Source organism: Eptesicus fuscus, chromosome 12, assembly GCF_027574615.1.
Source record: "Eptesicus fuscus isolate TK198812 chromosome 12, DD_ASM_mEF_20220401, whole genome shotgun sequence".
NCBI classification, from domain to species: domain Eukaryota; kingdom Metazoa; phylum Chordata; class Mammalia; order Chiroptera; family Vespertilionidae; genus Eptesicus; species Eptesicus fuscus.
The window spans coordinates 62,419,258-62,442,818 of record NC_072484.1 but is presented as its reverse complement, the minus strand read 5'-3'; the positions used below and the strand labels follow the sequence as shown (position 1 = coordinate 62,442,818).

The 23,561-nt window shown below is 41.7% G+C and overlaps 1 protein-coding gene across 3 annotated transcripts in view; it reads left to right on the top strand.

Moving 5' to 3' along the window:
- The window catches only part of PIEZO2 (piezo type mechanosensitive ion channel component 2), a 343,011-nt gene that overhangs the window by 71,924 nt on the left and 247,526 nt on the right, over positions 1 to 23,561 (top strand). For all 3 annotated transcript variants that reach the window (XM_054724315.1, XM_054724314.1, XM_054724313.1), the window contains exon 2: positions 3,052 to 3,147. In XM_054724315.1, the coding sequence (XP_054580290.1) occupies positions 3,052 to 3,147 (96 nt within the window). The remainder of the gene's footprint in view (positions 1 to 3,051; positions 3,148 to 23,561) is intronic.

Here is a 23,561-nt window from a genome sequence, read left to right as displayed (position 1 = left end):
ACCCTGACTCATGCCCTCACCCCCTGGTGTCGGTGTCCATTGGTTAGGCTTATATGCATGCATATAAAGTCCTTTGGTTGATCTCTCCCCCTTACCCCCACCCTCCCCTACCTTCCCTCTGAGGTTTGACGGTCTGGTTGATGCTTCTCTGTCTCTGGATCTGTTTTCCTTCATCAGTTTATGTTGTTCATTATATTCCACAAATGAGTGAGATCATGTGATATTTATCTTTCTCTGACTGGCTTATTTCACTTAGCATAATGCTCTCCAGTTCCATCCATGCTGTTGCAAATGGTAAGAGCTCCTTCTTTTTTACCACAGCGTAGTATTTAATTGTGTAAATGTACCACAGTTTTTTAATCCACTCATCTGCTGATGGGCACTTAGGCTGTTTCCAAATCTTAGCTATGGTAAATTGTGCTGCTGTGAACATAGGGGTGCATATATCCTTTCTGATTGGTGTTTCTAGCTTCTTGGGATATATTCCTAGAAGTGGGATCACTGGGTCAAATGGGATTTCCATTATTTAGTGTTTTGAGGAAACTCCATACTGCTCTCCACAGTGGCTGCACCAGTCTGCATTCCCACCAGCAGTGCACGAGGGTTCCTTTGTCTCCACATCCTCACCAGCACTTGTCATTTGTTGATTTGTTGATGATAGCCATTCTGACAGGTGTGAGATGGTACCGCATTGTCATTTTGATTTGCATCTCTCGGATGATTAGTGACTTTGAGCATGTTTTCATATGTCTCTTGGCCTTCTGTATATCCTTTTTTGAAAAGCATCTATTTAGGTCCATTGCCCATTTTTTGATTAGGTTGTTTATCTTCCTTTTGTTAAGTTGTATGAGTCAGACATATGTTCTTGTTCTTCTATATTATCTCATTTATGTATTTTCCCGTGGGTCCAATCAATAGTGTGAACACTTGTTCCTGCTTTGTATCTTTCATAAAGGAGGTTGGGAATGTCAATAATGTTATCAAAGCTACAAATACATGCATGACCACCTTGGGATGAAAAGCTCTTTTTGTTGATTTCTTCCTCCCCTACCACACTATCCTCACTTCCCCTTCTTTCGCCTCTTCCACTGCCAGCTTCTAGAGCAAGCAGGGGGCCCGGGGCACTTATTGACCTGGTCTTCTGATGTGGGTGCCGCATCTCTTAATCCTGATGTACATCCCACACGGGACTGTCCCGTGGTCCAGGACCCTCCACACTCTGACCAGGAGTACCCGAGATCTTGATACCCTGGTTTTCCTTCTTGTTTCCCACTTCCTGGTTCTGACAGTACTTCTCTTTCTCTTCCATCCCTCCTCTGGGCTGAGCTTTCTTCAAAGGCTGCCCTTGCATCCTTACTGATGATCAAATGACAAACTTGTCTCTCTGTTGTGGTGAACTTCTTTCATGCAAACTTTTCCTCTTGTGAAAACGGACTTTTCTTATATCTGTCTGAAATGCTCTGCTGATTTTTACCTCCAGGCAAGCCAGTTTTCCTTTTCCCGTTCTCCCCATCTGTGAGCTATAGCCATGGCAGATGCCTCCATCTTTTGTGCTTCTCTTTATTGCTCTTGCCTTTGGAGAATCCCTCCCACCTTGTCATTTCAACTAACACTTCTGCTCAGGACTCCTCTCCATTTAATGCAGAAATGCTGTCCACATTCTTCATGACTATTTCCATGAGATCTAAGTGCCATGATTTGATTCCATGAATGTGTCCAACTTTTCACTTTCTTCTTAAATGTCTTATTCTTCTCCATGGCAGTAATCCTTATCATTACCTGGGTTGTAAGCCTTGGAGTCATTTTATATAATTTCTCTTCACACCTCTCCATATTTATTTTAAAAAATCATTTTTTATTCTGTTGGTTGCTTTAAAAAAATATTATCATCGTTACCACACTGCCGCGAGTCCTCATTTATAGCCCAATGTTGTTACCACAGCACAGTATTTGAGTTTTGCTTCCCACCAGTCTGGCTCATATGCAGTTGCATGATTAATCTTTCTGAAATGTTTTCTCCTGATCCAAATTATCGGTGACTGTTTTCTAAGATCTCAACTTCATATTTCCCTGCCCTCCATTTTCTCTCCTATTAACTTTTGTTTCAATATCTCTCCATCCTATGACATCTGTTAACCTGATCTCCTCATTCTACAAACTCATACTTACTCCTTCTCATCTTTAGTCTGTCTTCATTCATCCCCAAATTTATTTTCCAAATTGCTATAATGTGCTCATTTTCTTTCTCCATGGAATACTGCACACTTTCTTCTCCCTATCTAGTAATGAGGATGCTTATAACAATTGCTCATGTTTTTAAAGGCCTTTTCTGTATAACCCTGAGCCAAGTGTTTTGAACACATTACATTTATTCCTCATAAGCTCATCAAGTTAGAGACAATTATTATACCCATTTCACAGGTGAGGAAATGGGAACTTGGAGGGGCAAGGCCTCCACTGGAGTTCTGTGCTACTTTTAAGATGAGTGATACAGAGGAACAGGCACAGGCTTGCAGATCTGAACTCAGTTCTGCCTCGGTCACATCCGAGCTGGGAGAATTAGGTTAGTGACCAAGTCTCTCTGAGCCTGAGAATACTTACTTATAAAATGAGGATTAAATGAGTACAAAGCCCTGCCATAGAACATTTAACCAGTATTGTTCTTCTCTTTTCTTTCTTTTCAGTGTCATTGCTTCCATTGACAACCTTATTTGACACCTCAAACCCTCACTAATTCCATTTCCCTCTATATTTTTGTAGCAATTTTAATTTGCTTACTTAATTTATGACTTATTTATGACCTGCCTTCATTCAGATATATTGGTGTTACCTTCCTGGTTAGATTTTAAGAGCAGGGGCCATGCATTTTAATTCTCCATTTTTCATCATCCTCAACATAGTAATGAACACAGAATAAATGCTCAATTTTTACTTCCTAATTGACATATCAGCTTGATCCAGCGATACTTGATGTTGTCACCACACAGTTGCATGTATCCTCTTAGCCTACCTTATTAACTCATTTTTTCTCTTCTCTCTCTCCACCCACAGCATGTGCATTCCGGTACAATGGACTCTCCTTCGTCTACCTCATCTACCTCTTGCTCATCCCTCTGTTTTCAGAACCAACAAGAGCGACGATGCAAGGTAAGAGACAGTTACTGTTCTGTGCCACATTCAGAATGCATTTGCTGACTCTGCTGGGCTGTCTTTATCTGATGGGATAGACGCTGTCTCTGCAAGCAAGCTGGTCCAGTGGAGACTGGGTGTCACACATGTGAACAGCTGCACCAAGCAGAGCAGTGTGGAACATGTTGATACATGTCACTTACACCACTAATATCCCCATGCAAGTTCCATACTAACCATCTCTTAGTAGGCTTGCAGTACATCTGGAATGTTTTGGTTAGTTAAGACGAACTCAATGCATTGTCAACGAAATAAGGCAGCTGGTGTGACAAAATTGGCACATGCTTTTGCATATTGGATTGCTGGAGAGAATGTGGCAGCAAGCAGAAAAGGGGCAGCGAGGTATCTTACATTTCTAAGCTGCCAACAGGAGGACGGGATGAGAAACCGAGTCCTAGTCATGACTTGTTTACACATCAGTTGAGATCTCTTACATATGCCTCTATCAAGTACTGTGAGTGAGTGATTTGAGTTTGAGGAATAGTTTCTCAAGCATTTTACTACAAAACTTTAGATTTCTTTCCCATTGCTCTATAAGAACCTGAAGTTATAGAAAGGAACAATGACATGTCTCCTGAGGCTCTGATTAGGAAGCATGATCTGGTTTATCAATTTATATATTTAAAGTTTGTCCACAAATATTAAAATTAAACCGCACTGAGTTAATTTATAAATTGCTTTTCAGAACAATAACATTATAAGAAGTAAGTGTTGTGCCAAATGCCTTAGGTGAGTATGATGGCTGTATGGTTACATGAGAGGAAAAGGAAGCTGTTTGGCCCAACCTGTGGTATGGTTGGAAAAGGCCATGGGTTAAGGCTGCCAGTTCATAGTGGTGCCTCTTCAGGAAAAATGTAAGGGCTGGGGGCCCAGAACAGCAAATAATGACGATCTTTTCCATTCCTCCCCTTAACTATTACATTTACAGTGCATATTATGACCATTCATCCGAATAGTTATGACTGCAGATGCTATGTTGATTTTCCTGCCACAGGAAGAGTTTAAATAGTAGTCCTCTAAGTCACTTAAATCCTTAATACACAAAGTTAAGAAGGGGTCCAGAAATGTGAGTTTATACAAATCCTCATTCAAACCAAAAATTTGTTGTTTATGTGACCCCACCCAACTTAGCCTCTTTCCTAGAGTTCAGTGTAAACAAAGACCTTTACTAGTAAACAGAATAGCTTCTGGCTTCAGAACCAAGATGAAATATACAGGCTACTCCTAGTTCATGGCTTGGAGCTCATGTTTCAAAGAAAGAAGGTTTCAGACACATTCAGAATAAACCACTTTAGAAAGGAGTACCTGTGTATAGTCCAATAAAGTATCTATTGCTTTCATATCAAGGTGTCCCCTTATCGTTTCATCTGGAAATCAGGTAACTGAGATTTCCCTCCTTCATCGTTATGTGACAATGACTGCTTTGCCTTCTTCCCAAATAACCAGCCCTGCTCTTGCCTCAGTCTCAGTAGGGGTGGAATTGCAACTGTGTCACAACTGCATGACAATGGTCCCATCCTTTATGCCCAAGTGCATCAGGGACTGGCCCTGTCAGGAAGCTCATACTTGAAATGTAAAATCCAATGCAAAAAAGCAACCCCTCTCTGTGTACAGCCATATCCTGAATTAACAGAATGTCATGAGGTCAGTGCACAAGCAAAGCATAATAAGTACACAGACGTCTGCGGGTGCTGCTCCTAATAGGAGACGAAGGAAGAACTGAGCTCAAAAGGGAAACAAAAGCACAGGCATCTTTTCAGTTACTATCTGGATGCAGTGTTGTGATTCTTTATTTTCTTTTTTTCCCTGCATTTTAATAAGAAGCATGACCAATATTCAACATAGCCTCATTGATTTGTTTGTTTGTTTATGGAAATGCCGAGGGACTCCAGGAAAGGATGTCCCACCCATTTATTTCTGATCACCTGGGAAGCACAAGCCCTGTGTTTCTAAGTCTGTGTTTTGAAATATCCCATGTTGGGCGTTTCTGGCAGTGTGTGGTCAAGAACACCAGTAATGCCTGTGTGGAGTGGACCATACCATGCCAGACCTGGGGAGAGGCTGCAATGCGGCTCCTCGGGGACTTGAACTATCCAACTCATGTTCACACACATTTCCCACGAATCAATGAGAAGTGCATTGGCAAACTGAAAAGAACTGTTAGTAACCTCTGCACCACCTGCTCACAGACAGTCTCTGCCTGGAAACAGCAAGCAAATTCAGATCCTCCCTCCTCCCCGCCCGCAAGCTACTCAGGCCTCTGTGCATGTCCACTGACTATGTCCATAGCACAGACTCCCCCTGAACCCGATGCGTGGTGCACGTACCTGAAAGTTACTCTGTGATCCTCTGGTCTCCATTTGATCTGTTGGAATTTTCCCCCTAAAAGTATTTTTTTCCCAAAAGTATATCCACAGGGGGCCCCAGCAGGTGGGGAATTCAGAATCCTGGCTGAGAGTGTGGGTCTTCCTTGTAGTTCTTGAAGTGGCCTAGGTGTGAAAGCCATCTCTGCACTGTGGTTGTTTAGGGATGTCCACAGGGGTGTCCCCAGGGGTGTCCACCGGGCCCCCAGCAGGACACAGATCATCTGAGTGTGCCTGAGGCTTTCCGCACGCCTGTGACTAGACACAGATTTGCTGTCAGGCTGGAAACAACCGTGTGGGAGACGGAGGAAGATCAGGAGACGTTTGTTACACATAGACATGTTATTAAGTTTAAAAAAGGAGTTTGAGTGAGGACAATTGCTTGGGGGTTCAATACACTTAACTTACTTGCGGGTGTCTTCTGAACTGCTGAATTTGAGAGTTGGAGGAGCTTGTAGGAATTACTAAGCATATTCCAGCACCCAGTGGTGGAAGCCCTTCCCAGCATTTAGTTGGCTGCCTGTGTAGGCTCTCCACCCACTGGCTATGACTCCCTTTGATCTCCTTGCTCTAATGCTGACCTTTCTTAGGCAAGGTGACTTTAAGTTGGCTCTAGAGTGTTATTCTATCTCTTTCTCTCTTCTCTCTTCTCTCTGTGTCTGTCTGTCTGTCTGTCTCGCTCTCTCTCTCTCTCTCTCTCTCTCTCACACACACACACACACACACACACACACACACACACACACACTCGGGCGCACACTCACGGCATGAGGAACAGGCACCTTCAATCAGCCATCGGTCAGTGTGCAGCTATTTCCCTCAGCAAGAGCCTCACCTTTGGATTTCTTGAGCCAGAGTGGCTTTCAGTGTAGCATGTCCCCTGAGCTCCCAGGGTGGTCTCACTGAAGCCTTTCTCACTAGGCTTGGAATTCCCTCGACAATATCCATCTCCTTCAGCTTCTCTAATATTCTCTTTCATATCCTCCATAGGACAAGGAACCACGGGTTGAAACAAATGCCCTTTGCCATAGTATTCATTGGAGTAAGAGGGAGTGTTTTCCAACCCTCAGCCTTGGTCCCTCACCTGAAACTGAGCCAGAGTCCCATGTTAACACATTTATTTACTGTATCTCTTTCCCTTCCAGTAGGTACAATTTAAGATGGCAAGGATTTTGCTGTTTTGTTTACTGCAGTTTTTCCAGGACCTAGAACAGTGCCTGGCATATTGAAGGCATTCCGTAATTATTTATGGAATGGATTCCTCTCCAGAGTCAAGTGTGGTAGAAGCATTTATGAACACAGCTCTAATCCTGTGATTACACCAATCTCTAAAATAGCAAACATTAAAAGAACAGTTTATTGCATATACCCATCCTCTAGGGACAGAAGCTCAGGGTACCATAGATCACAGGATTTTGCCTTTTTAAATTTGATTGGGATCAGAGGATCATGAGTAACTGAAGAAATAGAATGGTTTATGCTTTTACTTAAAACGATAAGCATCTTATTCAAGCATGCATGGGTTTCCCCTGCTATCCAAAATAGAGAGTGCCTATGAAACCTTTCGTAAATTGACATTGTGTAAAGCAAAGAAGCAATTGCCTTAGGACACATCTTGGTAACGATGCACACAATAAATGAAGACAAAGCACAGATGCTCACAGACAGTGCACAGCTGCGAGGGCTTAATGCTGAGATGCTGAGATGCTGAGCGTAGTTCCTGGGGAAGGAGCTGGGCGGGGCCGCTTTCCCCGCTCAGGGCATACCCTGCAACACAAACACTCTAAGCTATTTTCGCTTCTCACCTTTTATCATAAAAGCAAAATCTTTCACAGATTTCTTTTGGTTGGTGAAAACAGGGACCAATGTAGGCCTCTGTAAAACGGAAGTGGTGTAAAGTGAATTTTTGAAAGCAGGGTCTACCTGTATTATTGTAGAAAGAGAGTCTTTTGCTGTTCATGTAATAGTACATTCAGTTGGGATTGCACTCCATTACGTTTATTAAGTAATCTATAATTAACTGCAGGTGGCCCAAATACTCTAAGTTGATCAGGCATTAAATTATTTAACCATCCACATTATAGATTCCTTATACTTGATGATATATTGAGTACAGTACATTGGTCAATAGGGGGAATGAGTTTGTATTTCGTTTGGGTGGAAAGGAATGTAAGTAATAAAACATGAAAAATATGGAAGAAAGCAACAGTAACTGTTCAATATATATTGGCTAATCATAGTATTATTATTATTTTAAAGTGCAACATCATTACTTTGAACGTCAGAGTGAACTAGATTTAGAAAGCTTAATCTCATGTGTGTGACCATAGGCAATCTTTATCTCAGAACTTTTCCCGGTGCTCTGTAAATATCAGCTAAGAATTGTGTGATCTCCAAGGTCTCTTGTGACATAGTATTTAGGTTAAGTAACCTCGTAATAGGGAGCCAGTAGCACTGCCTACAAATTACAAATTGTTATTTACATGCATCAATTAATTTCTCATGATGACCTTTGGAGGGAGCTGCTACTATTATTAGAAACTACGATCAAAAGTCCTCATATTACTGATGCAGACAGAGTTCCAGGCGGGTTAAGAACAAGCCTGGAACACACAGGTGCCATGTGGGTGGCTGTGGCTCTTAGCCGTTGTGTTGTTCTGACTCATGCCCGGATAGAATGGTCCTCTGGGGATTTGCCGGACGAGAGGCAAACCTAGTCACTTAATAAATACTTGTTGGCTGACAGATTACCAGGCCTGGGCACATGGTCTGGAGAGATAATATGAGTATTTTTAAAGGGGTATTTTAATATAAATTGGTGCAGATTGATGAGATATGTGTGTATTACAGAAAATACATCATCCTAAATGTGTCTGGTTATGTCTTTCAACAAAGAGTAATTGAAAGACTACTTTTCAGAAGACACTAAGTTTGGAGCTGAGGATGATAAAAAGGAGGCCAAAACCTGGCTCTTCCCTGGAGTAGCCTCCCAAACGTGTGGTGTTTTATGTATCTCATTAAATGGTAGGTCTTTCAAAGAGGTTATCTTGGGAAGCCAGATACCTAGTTCAGTTATTTCTCTGACCTGATCTGATTTCTAGTTATCCCTTTGCAGTTGCCTTTAGAATTTGCCTTGAATAAAAAAAAAAAGAATTTGCCTTGAATAGATTCAGTGGTGGCAAACCATTGTCCTTAAGGTGGGTCTGATTTGTATAGCATTTGGAATAAAGCTTGATGTGGGGAAAACTGGTGATGAAATTAGTTGTATTAATTTTACCTAATAATGACAAACATGTAAATTGACTGTACCTCCACTACACCACCAGCCAATCAGGAGTGATATGCAAATAAACCCAACAAAGATGGTGGTTAATTTGCATACACAGGTGCCGAGTAACGGGGCGGGATGCTTGGATGCAGGCATTCTGCTCCAGCCCCAGTCTCTCAGGGCCTCTGGGCAGTGTGGGAAGGTGGGGCTGGAGTGGAAAGAGGCGGCTCCGGGGCCTGAGCAGAAAGGGGCTGGGCCAGAGTGGAAAGGCGGTGCCTGAAGCCAGTGAAAGGAAAGCCCATTCTAGCACAAATCTTCATGCATCGGGCTTCTAGTTTTATATAAAAAAAGAGAAAACCCAGAGTACTTAGTATAAAGCAAGTGTCTGAAGGTCATTCATTACAAATGAGGAGTTTTAAACTTTATTTGTATGAGAATACCATGGTTGACACACATGACATAACAAATACATGGAACCTCTTTCCATGATGGATGCATGATATACATGATTTACAATGTTGTTATGAAATGGGATACTGGGACAAGAAAGTAGCATCCTGAAGGAAGTATTGATTAAGCAGATTTACCCTGGAATCTTGACTAGAATAGCCAACCAGCAACTACTTAATCCAGTTCAGAGACTCAAATATCTGGAGAGGTGTTTAAGCTGAGGATTTTAGTAATATTAAAAGTAACCAACTTTTATGTCACATTCTCTATGTTCCAGGCACTATTGTAAACACTCCCCATGTTAACTCCTTTAATTCAAGGATAAAAACATTATTTATTGAAAGGCAGCCTCCATTCTGGAATGAAAAAAAATTATTGTGAAGTTATAAATCCACTTAACAAACTAGAAATACTACATAGGGAGGTCCTGATATTAAAGCTCTCTCCTCCTATTAAGGAAATTGTGAGAAATCTATGACACTTTGGTCAGTCTACTGTTTTCCTGTTTCATTCCACATCACCCAGTGTTTCTGTGTGTCCCGGAGCTCCCTACATGCAAAGCTGCCAGGCAATGTGAAATCTGCTGTTCTCTGGAAATTGCTTCTGCCTGCTTGCTTGGTTCTGCCAGCAAGTTCTTTGTTCTCTTTATGGGCTTTTTTTTTTTTGTGGTGAAGAGTTATTTACTTATTGAGGGCTGATTGAAAAGGAATTCACCAAATTACAAGACTACAACACTTCCTGGGCAACATTTTGACCTTACAGCAAGAATATCTTAGAAGCATCATCATCTAATTAGTTCACTTGTGATAAACACATGCACACACATAGGCTAAGGAACACAGAGATGATTCTTGTCTGAGGTGTGCAATTATTTCTTTTCTTTTAAAAAATATATTTTTATTTATTTCAGAGAGGAAGGGAGAAGGAGAGAAAGATAGAAACATCAATGATGAGAATCATAGATCAGCTGCCTCCCGCATTCCCCACACTGGGGATTGACCTGCAATCCAGGCATGTGCCCTTGACCGGAATTGAACCTTGGACCCTTCAGTCTGCAGGCTGACACTCTTTCCACTGAGCCAAATTGGCTAGGGCTGCAATTATTTTTAATGACAAAGTTGTATTGTTTAAAGACCCATCCCCATTCTGAGAGGCATCATTCTGAATGTTTTTTAAGATGGGACGACACTGTGATAGATGAGAACAAAGCTCCCAGAGGTATGGGAATTGAAGGACTGTGAGTGCCTGTGCAGACCTGTCCTGTCTTCTCGGTCCAGGTACAAGTGGCAGCTCCTCTGGAGCAGGTGAAACACAGATAAGGGCCCAGTTCTTTGCTGAGGGCAGGCCGAGTGCCAAAGGAATAGCAACAGAACTGCACACTGCCTTCCCTTTCAGGCTCTGTCCTCACAACATTTTTCAGTATTTGATTTTGTGGAGATTTTCTCCTTTCTTGTTATGAAAGGAGTGGGTCTCTGAATTATCTTTTTGTCTTTGTTTTTCCTCATAAACTTTGTGTTGTTATTTTGAGCAAAGTAGGAATTCCCCTGGTGTGTGCGTCTGCATTTACATCCTAAAGTTATGAAGAATATGCTTTTTTCTGGTTATTGGGATCTCTTTCAACAATTGGGAAGGGGATTAGAAATGGGGAGTAAAGGAGAGGCTTAATTATGCTTTGGTGACAAATGTCAGCAAGTGATATTTTGGACCAAGTTAACTTTGTAAACTGTTGACAAAGTTATTCTAAGATGAGAAAAAAAGAGATATTTTATTCTCTTAAGCTCCCAATAAGGGTCTTAGTTTAAGAGGATATTATACTAACCATAAGTAATCCGTATGTGTGTGTGTATGTGTGTGTGTGTGTGTGTGTGTGCGCGCGTGCTGTGTGTAAAATAATCACCAAAAATGACTTTTCCCAAGGTTCTGACCCAGGATACACTAAAGGCAGCCTGGGAAATGAAAAATGATGTTCAATTTGCCTACATGAAGAGGCAAAGGGGTCTGCAACTTGTAAAGACATGTTTTGACGTCAGAGAGGAAATAGTAGCAGATATTTAAAACTGCTTGCATCTGTTTTTTGTTAAAACACTGTTAGTCTTTAGACCATCAGGCTTATTATTACTATGTTTTATTATGTCATAATAAAGCCAAAAGCAGGAAAATATGTAATTGAGTAAATTATTAAGTGAGTGTTTTATTATTAATATCAGCTCACCACCAAAAGGAGTGTTAACGAAAATAATTAGATGCCTGTTTCTTAAAATTTTGAATAAATTAATCATAGGTCTTTTAGGTTATTTTATCTGTCTTTTCAGGGATTGGTACAGATATCATATTCCATTGTTATTTTGCATTTGGCAAACACCATTCAGTCAGACAGAGGGAGTTTCAGGCTACACGTATAATTCTCAGCTCAGGAAACGTTGGGTCTTATTATTATATGACTAAGAGAGGACTTCCGAAGTCCCTACCAGTTTGCTTTATTTGGCTACAATAAATCAAATATACAATATGACCTCACCTGTGATTTCCAAGCTCCCCTGTCATTACAGTGAGGTACTTCACTTGAATTGACATCAGTTTGTTGATCCACTCTTCAAATTACTATTGTTTTGTTTATGCAATTTACAACCATTGACTGGTGCCTATCCTGTTAGGCCTTGCACTAGGCATTTGGGCATACAGACATAAATAGAACTGTCCTGGCCAGTGTTGTTCAGTTGGTTGAGCTTCCTCCTGTGCACTGAGAGGTCACTGGTTTGATTCCCTGTCAGGGTACATGGCTGGGTTTTGGGCTTGATCTCCAGCAGGGAGCATGCAGGAGGCAGCCGATGGATGTTTCCCTCTCTCTCCCTTCCTCTCTCTCTCTCTCTCTCTCTCTCTCTCTCTCTCTCTCTCAAATCAATTAAAAAACATTTCAAAAAAGATGGCTAGGACAGGCTCTCTGTCCTCAGGATACAACTCCAGCTCTGCTATTCATTAACAGCACCATCTTGGGCAAATTTTTTAAATTCTCGGAGCCCTGGTTTCCTCATATGTTGAGCTCTTGGCACTGGTCCTGGACAGAACATTAAGAAATCTGCCTGTGTGAGTCATCTTCCCAGGCACCTTCTCGTGTGATATGTGCTGGACAGATGGATCAAGAGCTCTAGAGGAAGAAACCATAGCTCCTAACTTACTTTTTAAATTTGTTTTCCCTTTGAAAGTGTTCAGCTTAATTGATTTAATGATGTTTGCATTCCGAGTCAGTTTATTTCAGTGGTGAAGTTGGCTTCCTTCAGAGGCTGGACAAGCCCAGCCTCTGATTGGCTCCTTTGTGAGAGAGGGCTTTACTTCACGTGTAACTGCCTCTCTTAAACAGACTCACGTGCATTTGCAGATTCATCCACAATGGCCTTTTGAGATGAAAACTTAACTTTCAAATAGTGCTAATTATTAAGAAGAATAAGAAGGTAACTCATACAGTGCTTGTTCTATGCTAGGCAACCACACTCCTGCAAGATAGGTATTTGTGCTTAGATTTTACAGATAGGGAACTGAGAAACACATAATGAATAATTCCTGAAACAAACAATTTTTTAAATTGATTCAATGAGTGAAAGCTTCTAATATAAATAATTCAGTTATCTTCATAGGCATTTCCCTCACTTGACTGCATTTTATTACAAAATTAATATAGAGTGAAAATGAGTATAGAGATTATGCATGTTGTTCAGTTGGCTTATTGCAGTATAAGTGGGCAATTATTGTACTTTAAACCACTTTTTTTGTATATTCAGCATTAAGTAGGAATGTGAGGATATTGATACAAAATATGTCTTTCATTTTCTCTTCACAGAATAAGCATTACTGAGTGTCTGAAGTGGACACTAGAGCCATAAGTAAGAGTGAAATTGGTCCTCTTAATCTCATAGCTCACCATTTAGCCCTCCTTCCTCCCTCTCTCCTTCCTATACTCTCTCTCCATTAAAAATTTTTAATTTTGCCTAAATATATTTTCTGCATTTCATCTTGCCAATTCTGTATACTCTTAAGGGATATTTGGGAAACGCCACTAACAGCCTCTACAGGCAGCCTGGAGCCAGCGTTGTCAAGCTGAGAGAAGTGGCGCATGATGATGTGATCTGGCCTCTGCAGGAGGCACAGGATGGGCTGCCGGGAGCCCCTGTCCAGAGCCCCTCACCTGGCAAGAGGAAGGCCGGGAGTCCGTGGGCATGTGTGTGCTGAGGATTGAATGTGTGTATTCTGGAGTGATGGCAAGTCATCAAGATAACCCTTTCTTCTTCTTCCCCTGCTAATTGGCTAACCATGGCCAGCGATACAGGATTCCTTTGCAATTGGGTACAAAGGAACGTCACCCTCAAATACCAACCTCTCCACCATTATATCATATTCCTTTAGATTATGCCCAGGTCCCCCAACTTGAACACACATCTCATCAGGACCTAGGCATTGGTTCTCCATGTTGTCTGGCGTTTTAGGGCTCATAGCAATGACCATATGTCTCTGAGAACTGTCCTAAGCTAAAAGGATCTGACTCAAGGTTCGCCCCCTCCTAATTTTGAGTGTGGCCCCCATTTCCACGAGTGATCATTGGAGGGTGGGGTGTACAAGAGTCCTGCCCTTTTGCTTTGTGCTGGGACAACTCTGCTGTGCTGTCTCAGCTGCAGAGCTTCCTGGAGGCGGTGGGGATGGGGATCTGAAGTCTCTGCGGTGACTGCATCGCACCTGGACTTCTCCCTCTATCCAAGCCTGCTGCCCTCGCACCACCGTTCCTGAATGCACTCCCTAATGAAGTCTCCCCATAGAGTCTGTGTGCATGTCCTGAGCAGGTCATCTAATAGCCTCTGACATGTTTGTGTCCGACCTCTAAGAGCAAAGATGGCAATCATGAGAGACACCGTGGAATATGGTGGGACCTTAGAATAGGGCTGATGCGGGGACACATGCTGGGAAATGGGGCAGCTCAGAGTGTTCCTACAGGCTGTGTTCTGTCCAAGAGGGCATGTGAAGGCAGAATTCTGGTCCCTGTTTTGCTGACCCAAATACTAATTTTCCAGTACAGAACTGCATGCTTCTAGAGCAAGCACGTCCGTCAAACTTGTGGCCCGCGGGCCGCATGCCTTGTTTATTTGGCCCTTGTTAGCCTTTGAGTTTGACATGCTTGTTCCGGGAAGGAGTTGCCTGGGTGGGCTAGCAGTGGTCCCTGTTTTGCTGACCCAAATGCTAATTTTCCAGTACAGAACTGCATGCTTCTAGAAGAAGGAGTCCCCTGGGTGGGTTAGCGGTGGCTCTACAGAAAAAGAATAGGGAAGATCACACCAAGGACATATTTTAGAGCGATACACAATTTTCCTGAAAATGAGCCCTATCTTACTCAAAACGATCCTGTATTAGTAAATGCCTTTTCCTAACTTCTCTGTGTTCCTGAGAAATGCCGTTACACCAAAGAATGCTGTGCAGCAGTCAGAATTAAGATTCCTGCCTCAGCCTCCTGGGAGCAGCCTTGCCGAGCAGAACTAAATGGTTGAAATGATCTATCACTGCTTTATCACATCACGAGAGTTAGAAAGTGGTGGGGTTGTTAAGAGCACAAGAGACAGAGGGAATGGAGGAAGTGGCTAATGATAAGGCAAGGTCCTAGACAAGCTGAATAATGGGCAATAAAGCTGCAGGGCCAGGGTCTTCCCTGTCATGTGATGCGTTACCACCCAGCCCTTTTTCTTTGTTCCACAAGTACTTCCAAATGGACTGTGCCATAGGTGGGGATTAATTACCTCTTTACGGCCAGGCTCATTCAATGGCCAGGTGATTAGAGAGGCATGATCTTGGACACCAGCTGTGTTGGCTACTTTTTTTTTTTAATAAAAAAGAAGTGTTTAGCAAACACTTGTCCATCCGAGTGAGCTGAAAGCTGTGACAAGGTGCTGACTGGGCTGCATCTGTCTTGGAGTAGCAATAACTAGTTTCATCATTCAACCATATGTGGCTCATCAAATATTCAGCAGCTAGAGCTTTTACAAAGGCGGCGGGGAATAGGGAGACCCGGCTTCTGAAAGCTGCTCTTGGCTTGGCCTTATTGTTTGGAAATGGGGCAGCAGCTAGTTGGAAGGAGGAAGGGGGCTGGGGAATGGTTACCTGGAAAATTCAAGAATATCTGTGGTCCAGAGCTTTCCTGATATTTTGCCTTGTGTGAAATGCCATAACAGAATCTGAAAGAACACCTCCTGTACATTTATTCATGGGGCAACCAATCAGCAAACTACATTGAGTGGCGGGACTGGATGAAGCATTGACTGATTGATTAATTGATAGATTGATTCATTCATTCATCTGACAAATATTTACGAGGCATTCACTTTTTGTAAATAATATGTTAAGAACTGGTAATACAACAGCAAGTAAAAATAAACATAGCCCTGTAATCCAGAAATGTACTAACTAGTTGATGATACTAAATTATAACTTTAGTTTTTTAGAATACATTCTAAAGTCAAGTCTACATACAGTTGATTATCATTATTCCCAGATTCTGCATTTGGCAGTCCACTTACTTGCTAAGACTTATTTGTATCCCCAAAATGGCGCTTGCAGTGCATTATTCACAGACATGGGCAGAGGGGCTGAAAATTGGAATTGTGCACCATCCACGTTCCCAGTTGATGAGAGCAAAGACATGCTCTGCCTTCCTGTTTCAGCAATCAGACTGTGAGCAAGGGTGATTTCCACAGTCTGTTTGGTGTCACGTTTTCCACATTTTTGTTCTTTTTATTGGTGATTTTGCTCTTCAAAATGCCCCCTCCCCAGCATGGTGCTGAACTCTGATTTTCAATTTAATACAAAATGCTGATCTACTTTACCAATTTCTCACTTATACTGATATATTCACAACAAAACTTATGGGGGCATTTGATCAGGCTGAGATTATAGTTAGCTAATTAAACTTGTCTCTAGAATACGCCTTCTTTATATGCCAAACACTTTTTGATAAAATATTTTTGGGGTGAGAGCCAGATTACTGATAAAAATAAAATTTACAAGTATTTTCTGTATATCATTTAACTATAAATTTGATTCAACTTAGAAGGTTGGCTAGGGTTCCTAAGTTATTTTTTTAGCTTGAGGTACCTACTGGCATTTTACAATGTACAGAAACTGCTGTGGGTTTTATTTCTGGCATTTCTTTTCTGCCTCCCACAGGTGTATGACAACATCCGAGTGAATCCCCCCCAGACATATCCATCCTGCTTGACACTTGACTTTCTGACAGATAACTTCCTTTCAGGCTCTCCGAAGGTCCACATCTGCTGGGCGCAGGTCATTCCTGCCCCTGCCCTCCAGAATTCTCCCCCCCAAAATCCATCTCAGGCAGCATTCCTTCCAGGGCATCATTGTTCTGCGGACACGACACTGAGTAGTCATTGGTGATGTTTATTCACTTTCTGGCAAGTCTTGGAATGCAGCAAAACTTCCCCTTCCCTCACTGGCTCTCTGACACTTGGCCACACAAGGGTCAGCAGGGGCTGCATGTACAGTGTGCATAGTCAGTCCCCCGGCCAGGAAGCCTGAGTGTGTGGGATGCTGAGCCTATATGACCGAGCCCTGAAGGCTGAAAATCCTCCTGAGATTGGAGGGGACAATGTCTGGGGATGAAACCCAGGGTCTGTCTTCTAGGAAGTTGTCTCTGTAGTGCACATTTCTTAGCATCTCGCTTTGGCAGGGGCAGGTTTTCCGTTGGTTAACCTGAATGGAAGCACATGTTATAACTCTTTGGGGAGATGGACACAGAGTGCTCCATATAGCCTCCCCCCAAAACACTGTCGAAGGACAGCATCATTTCTGGAGAGAACATTTGGCCTTCAATAAGTAGTGTGAAATAGATAGAAAGTGCTAGCCAATCAGGAGCTCAGATAAATGCCATGTAGACAAAGACAGCTGGGACATGGTTGTAATGGGGAAAAGAAACCTTTCCTGCTCAGCTCCAGGCATAATTTTTAGTGTAGCTGGATTTTGCACTAAGTAGCAATACAGATATTGAGTGAACAGATGTTACTCAGTTGGAGAATTAGATGAAGAAGGAACAAGTGGATTAGTTCCTTACAGGATATTTTTACTCTATTTTTCAAATTTTATAACATTGGCATTTTTAAAAGTAGTATTAAAGCAACCACAATTTGTTATGTTTTCTCACATTAAGAAGACTGAATCAATCGACAGAGAAAAAAATGAACAAATTTAGTCTAAACACAGAACGACCACAGATGTAGAGAGATAAGATGGTAAAATAAACAATGACTAATATTACCATTTCCTCCAGTTTTAACTATTTAGTTTAAAATCCCACTGACGTTGAGAAGCAATGAGAATGGCCGCCTGGAACCCAGGACGGACTCTGTAAGTGCTGTCTTTGCTTTGAAACCATGTCTTTGTCCATTCACGAGCTCAGGGCCAAGCTGCCTGCCCAATCCTCCTCCATCCTGCATAGACCTTTTAGAGCCCCTGAGCTTGGTATGTAGTCGCTCTTTCTCTTCATTCCTGGAGCCCTGTGATTAAATTTGGAAAACTTGTGAGTCACATCCTACCATCTACTTGGTGGCTGGGGAGCTGCTTCTCTGACCTCCCAAGTGTGCATATTCTTCATGCGCATCACTGTTCGGGGTGCTCGGCTAGTTCCTCCAGAGGGTTTGGGGCAGTATTACAGCAGTTTAATGGAAGGGAAACCATTTAATGATTCAGGTTTTAGTTTTCTTTTTAGTTTTCCCACCTGCCACAGCCTATCAAAATACCAAGAGCAGACTCTTCGTATTTGCTCCAACATCCTCTGAAGACACCCTACAGTCTGCGTTGTGTCTGTGCAGAGTGAGGGCTCTTTCCACCAGAGGGAGCCACTTTGTCCAAAAGTGTCACCAACTGGCATTTCAAGGCCTGTCACACAATTTCTACTTATCCCATTAATTGGCCTCATTCATACTTTTTTTTTTTCCATAGGAAAATTTTAATAATCCTTTATTGTATTATTTGCCTTTAAATTGTGAAAATAAGCAAGAATGTTTTTGAAAAGGCATCTAATGGAATCCAATTTTACAAAAAGCAAACTTACTGGAAAGAAGAATAACACTGATGCCAGAACTGACTTGATGAAACCAGAACACACCCCGCGCCCCCACCCTCCCGCCCAATGCTGAGGTTAATTATGGGGACCAAGAGTAGGAGAAACGATTCCAAAAAAGGGAAGTGTGCACTACTACAAGTATGAAGTGAGAAAGTAGCCTTCATATGTAGGAACATAAATAATATTAAATTATGTATTTTCTCTATGAGTGACATAATCCTGAGCATTACAGAACATTCTAAGCCAGACCCTTTTGCACTTTCATTCAAGAATAGAGCAAAACATCTGTGTATGTAATGAATTAATCATATCATAGACATGTGATATAATTATTTTACCAGTAGTGAGGATGACCGTTATGTTCTCATCAATATACCCATTACCTCTGAAATCTTTATTGGAGATTTTCTAAGTTAGGACTTAGGATACAGAGATATAAATAAACCAATGTCTCTAAATTCGAGGAGTTTACAATCTAATTCTAAGATTATATTTGGAAATAATGAATAAGAGTAACATCGTGTCAATAATAGGAATAATATCAGAAGTAACTAAACCTTACTGTTCTGTAACTAAGAGGATGGACTTGTTCTGGATGGTGAGGAGAATCTACTGGAAGTTCTGATTTCAGTCTGACATAAGATTTACCCCCTTGTCAGAGAGTGTTTGACCAAAAATGATGATGTTTTTTGAGGCTTCTCCTGAAAAGTAAAAGCAGGTCTGCATCATCTCTGTAGAGAGTCATATGTGAGTTTCTTGGCTACAGTTTACCTAAAGCCTGTTCCCACTTGTACAGCTTCCGGTTAAAAAGTATGAGTCTATTGTGTGTCTATGGTAGGCAGGGAGAATAATACAGTTGTTCCCTCTTCATAATAAAGTGTCAGGGAGAGAACTTGTTGGGGGAATCTTAACATATTAAGTGTTTTAGATAGTTTTTAATTCTGAGGCTGATGATGGAATGGGAAAGAAAGTATGTGTGTGCATGTGTATGTAAAATAGATCCAAGTTGAATTGAAAATAAAAAAGTTAAAGTAAAACAGATCCCAACCTAAGAAGTGGGATATTTAGGTCCAGATGATGACAGGCAAGGGGGGGAATGAGAAAGGAGATAGAACCTTTTCCTGATTATGTGAAAGGAGAGAAGTGACATAAAGCCAGAAAGTAGGGGCATAATAAAAACCTTCCCCCAAACAGTCTGGTTTTAGGAGAAATCTGTTAAAATGATGTCTCTACCATATTCTGGAACTTGGCACAGAGTTTTTCCTTTCTGCCTATAGAATATTCCACTTGTCTGAGAAAAGTCAAGTCAGTGCTTGGGTGTTACCTTCTGCAGAGTGTACTACTGTCACCTAATCATTGGTTGAATATAGCACTGCACGTGGGCTGTGTGCATGCAGCCCATGCTAATGAATTTCTATTTATTACTCTAAGCGTAGAAGTATACTCACTTTCTTCCTGTCCCTTCCCTTTCCTTCCCTCCTACTTTATTTTCGTTTCCAGCATTGAATCCTACAGACAGTGTGAGTTTTGTTAAGACTAATTTTGTAAATTAGACATGCTATAAACAATGTCTTTTGATCATTTTTTTTTTAAATTTAAGTATACATCCAACATCTATTTATCTATTCCAAGTCAAGGCTATCGTGGATTCAAAGTCATGATTCTTACTTCTTCTCTGTCCGTTATCTTGAATACATGGAAAAATGGAAACATATTGGGAAAATTAGGCATAGCCCTTCATAATTTTTTTAAAGTTTCATATGTTATCTAATTTGTCCCTCACAGCTACCCTTAAGGATTGCAGAGAGCTGATTTTGTTTCTGTTCTTTTGCATTTCACCAATAAAGAGATTGAAATGTAGGAAGTTACGGATTTATCTAAAGCTGCAAAGTAAGCAAGTGGTAGAACCAATATAGGAACCCACATTTTCCTTTCTAATTTAGTACCCTTGCCTAACTGCCACACTGCTTCTGCTTCGGAACTCACGGAGTGCCCTGTCCCACAGGTGCACCCAGACTCAAACATGCAGTCTGCTCCCAGATCGCTCTAGCCCAGATCTCCAGGGCTGAGGACAAAAATCGGATTGGACCTGAAACTTTTGGAATGGATGGCAATTCTTAAATAAGCGCCTAGACTTACACTTGGCATAGGAATGGTTACCTTTTAATTTCCTGTCATTGAGTAAGTTTGGGTTAAAAATTAGGAAAAGAAAATATAACTTAGACATAATATTGCTCAGCTAAGTAGTTTGAAGGCTTGTGGCTTTTCCTTGCAAGTAATTTACATTATCCAAATAGAATATGATTAATTCTATGTGAGTAGGTCGTACGACTTTTATGGCTATGTTATTTTATAGTGATTCTGGTGACTGGGATCCAGAGAGGAAAAGTTATAGTGGAATATTGCTAAAGCCCTTCTACGGCGTGCTGAGCTGCTTTTACAGAGCTCGAGTCCATGAAAGACACGTGTGATAGTGTCCATCTTACCGTACTTCTCACCTCCTTTTATTTAATGTGGAAGTCTAAGTGTGTATGATGTGCATCTACCTGTGATAAAGGGGCATTCAGATTCTTATTCCGAGTCTTATTTGCACCGGAAGTGTTTGGAGAAAGTCAAACTCAGAAAGAAAGCTAGTTTGCAAAAGTTACTTAAATGTTTACTGTGCCTGTTGGGATGGAAAAATCAGAAAATGTTGTGTGTTATGTCACATCCAAGAAGTTGCTGATTAAACAGTGTTATTCCCAAAGCCTCTGGGGCTGCAACATGGATGGATACTCTTGGAAGAAGTGCAGAAAACGTGGCCAGGCTTCACTTTGTCTCCAGGTTGGACACTGCATCTAACAAGCGGCCAGCTACCTGCGTGCTGTTTCCCCTGCGTTTATGAGGGAGGAGTTCTTCTGGGGGGGAGGGGCCTTTCTAAAACAGCACAAAGGCTGGCATTTCCTCTCTGGGTGTGAGATTCTCTCTCACTGCCATCCCTAATAAGCTCTCTCTTCTGAACCCTTTCAGGATGTAACGTCTGCATGTTACTATTTGGGACACCTAATATGACTCTGATTGTTGGGAAGTTTTTGATAACTGTGAATTATATATCTCCAACTACACTGTATTTTCCTTTTATTCTAACCTCTTTCATAGTACACAGAGTGAGCACTCAATAATTCTTTTTTTTTTTTAAAGTTTAGCTTGTTTGCAAACTGATAAATTATCAATACGAGTTTTTATTTCTGTCTCCTATCCTCCCTTATCTGGCATATGTTTTCTAGGGTACTGTCTTTCAATTAGAAAAAAGATTAATTTTTGTAAATATGTAACTCATCTGTGATATGTGCTACAAAATAATTCTGCGTTATTAGACTTTCCTGTTGTATAAATTAGACAGAGGCCAAGGATTTTTTTAAAAATATATTTTATTGATTTTTACAGAGAGGAAGAGAGAGGGATAGAGAGTTAGAAACATCGAAGAGAGGGAAACATCGAGCAGCTGCCTCCTGCACAACCTCCTACTGGGGATGTGCCCGCAACCAAGATACACGCCCTTGACCGGAATCGAACCTGGGACCTTTCAGTCCGCAGGCTGATGCTCTATCCACTGAGCCAAACCGGTTAGGGCCAAGGATGTTTTTAAAAGTTCCAACTGCAGACATGAAGTGCCTGGACCTGAGTAAAGTTTGTATGGATTTCAGTACGACGGCAGTATACGGACGCATTATGCTCAGTGGTAGGACATACCAGTGATCACTGGAGCAACTGGGTCTAGTACACAGATACTTACCCATTATTATAGTATTCAGCATCAAGAAGATATCAATGTAAGTTGTTTTATGATTTAATGATACTTTCTTCCAAGTTATCACGTAGGACAAACAATAGACAATACTGGTTACATAGGCGAACCTAGCCTTTAATAAATCAGTGCCTTTAAGGCTATCAAAAATTTTATATAGGATACTTTATACTTAAAATATCTCACTTTATTTCAAATAGGATGTAAAATGGCTTATAAAATATTTATAGCATAACACATAGCATAATACACAACATAAGAAAAAAGGTAAATCCAGGGATAAAATTCATACCCAAAGTTCTGCAGACTTTAGCAGAGGTGAGTTCATAGGAAACTCCAAGTATGTTAGCAGCCAAGTCAAAGAGGGAAATAGTTATGAAAAGAATGCGGAGTCCCTGAGATGAAATTCATTCTCAGTATAGTGAGTCTCATGTAAAGGCGGAGTCAATTCTGTTCCTTCATCCTCAGGAAGGGCACCCTGTGAGACACTTTGAACCCCATTCTTAAAAATCTTTTTGGTGAATGAAATAACCAGGGCTATTTTCTTGCTTATCATAGGCATATAATTTAGAATCTCGAAGGCAGTGATCGGCAAACTCATTAGTCAACAGCCAAATATCAACAGTACAACGATTGAAATTTCTTTTGAGAGCCAAATTTTTTTAAACTTAAACTTCTTCCAACGCCACTTCTTCAAAATAGACTCGCCCAGGCCGTGGCATTTTGTGGAAGAGCCACACTCAAGGGGCCAAAGAGCCGCATGTAGCTCGCGAGCCGCAGTTTGCCGACCACGGCTCTGAGGGCATGAAGGACTGCATTTGCTTTAGGCCTAGGACCTAGGTTCTCAATGCTGCAGTCACATTAGAATCACCTGGTGCACTTGTACCTGGGCCTCCAATTAGGCCCAGCTGTCTGGATGAGGGCCTGGCCTCACTGGTTCTGATAGTCCTGGAGTGTCCCAGAGCTCAGCCAGGCCTCCTCCACATGCCGATTTCTTGCTCCCAGGCACATGCAGGAAGTGGCAGGGATTGTGCGTTTCTACCTTCTGACAGATACCTGCAGTACCCATATTATTGCTGCTCCTTAGAAGAGAACCCCATGGTTTTTTATTCAAGGTGGGATGTTTTTTAGGAGTTAGCTTATTATAAATACACTAGTGGCCTGGTGCACGAAATTCATACACCGGTGTGTGTGTGTGTGTGTGTGTGTGTGTGTGTGTGTGTGTCCCTCAGCCCGGCCTGCACCCTCTCCAATCTGGGACCCCTTGCCCTCCCTGCTGGCCCGATCACCCACAACCACCCTCCCCTGCCATGACCCACCTCCTCCTCCAGGACCCTCCTCCTCTGTGCGTGTGGCTATCTTGTAGCGGCCATCTTTTGATGACATCGCGCACGA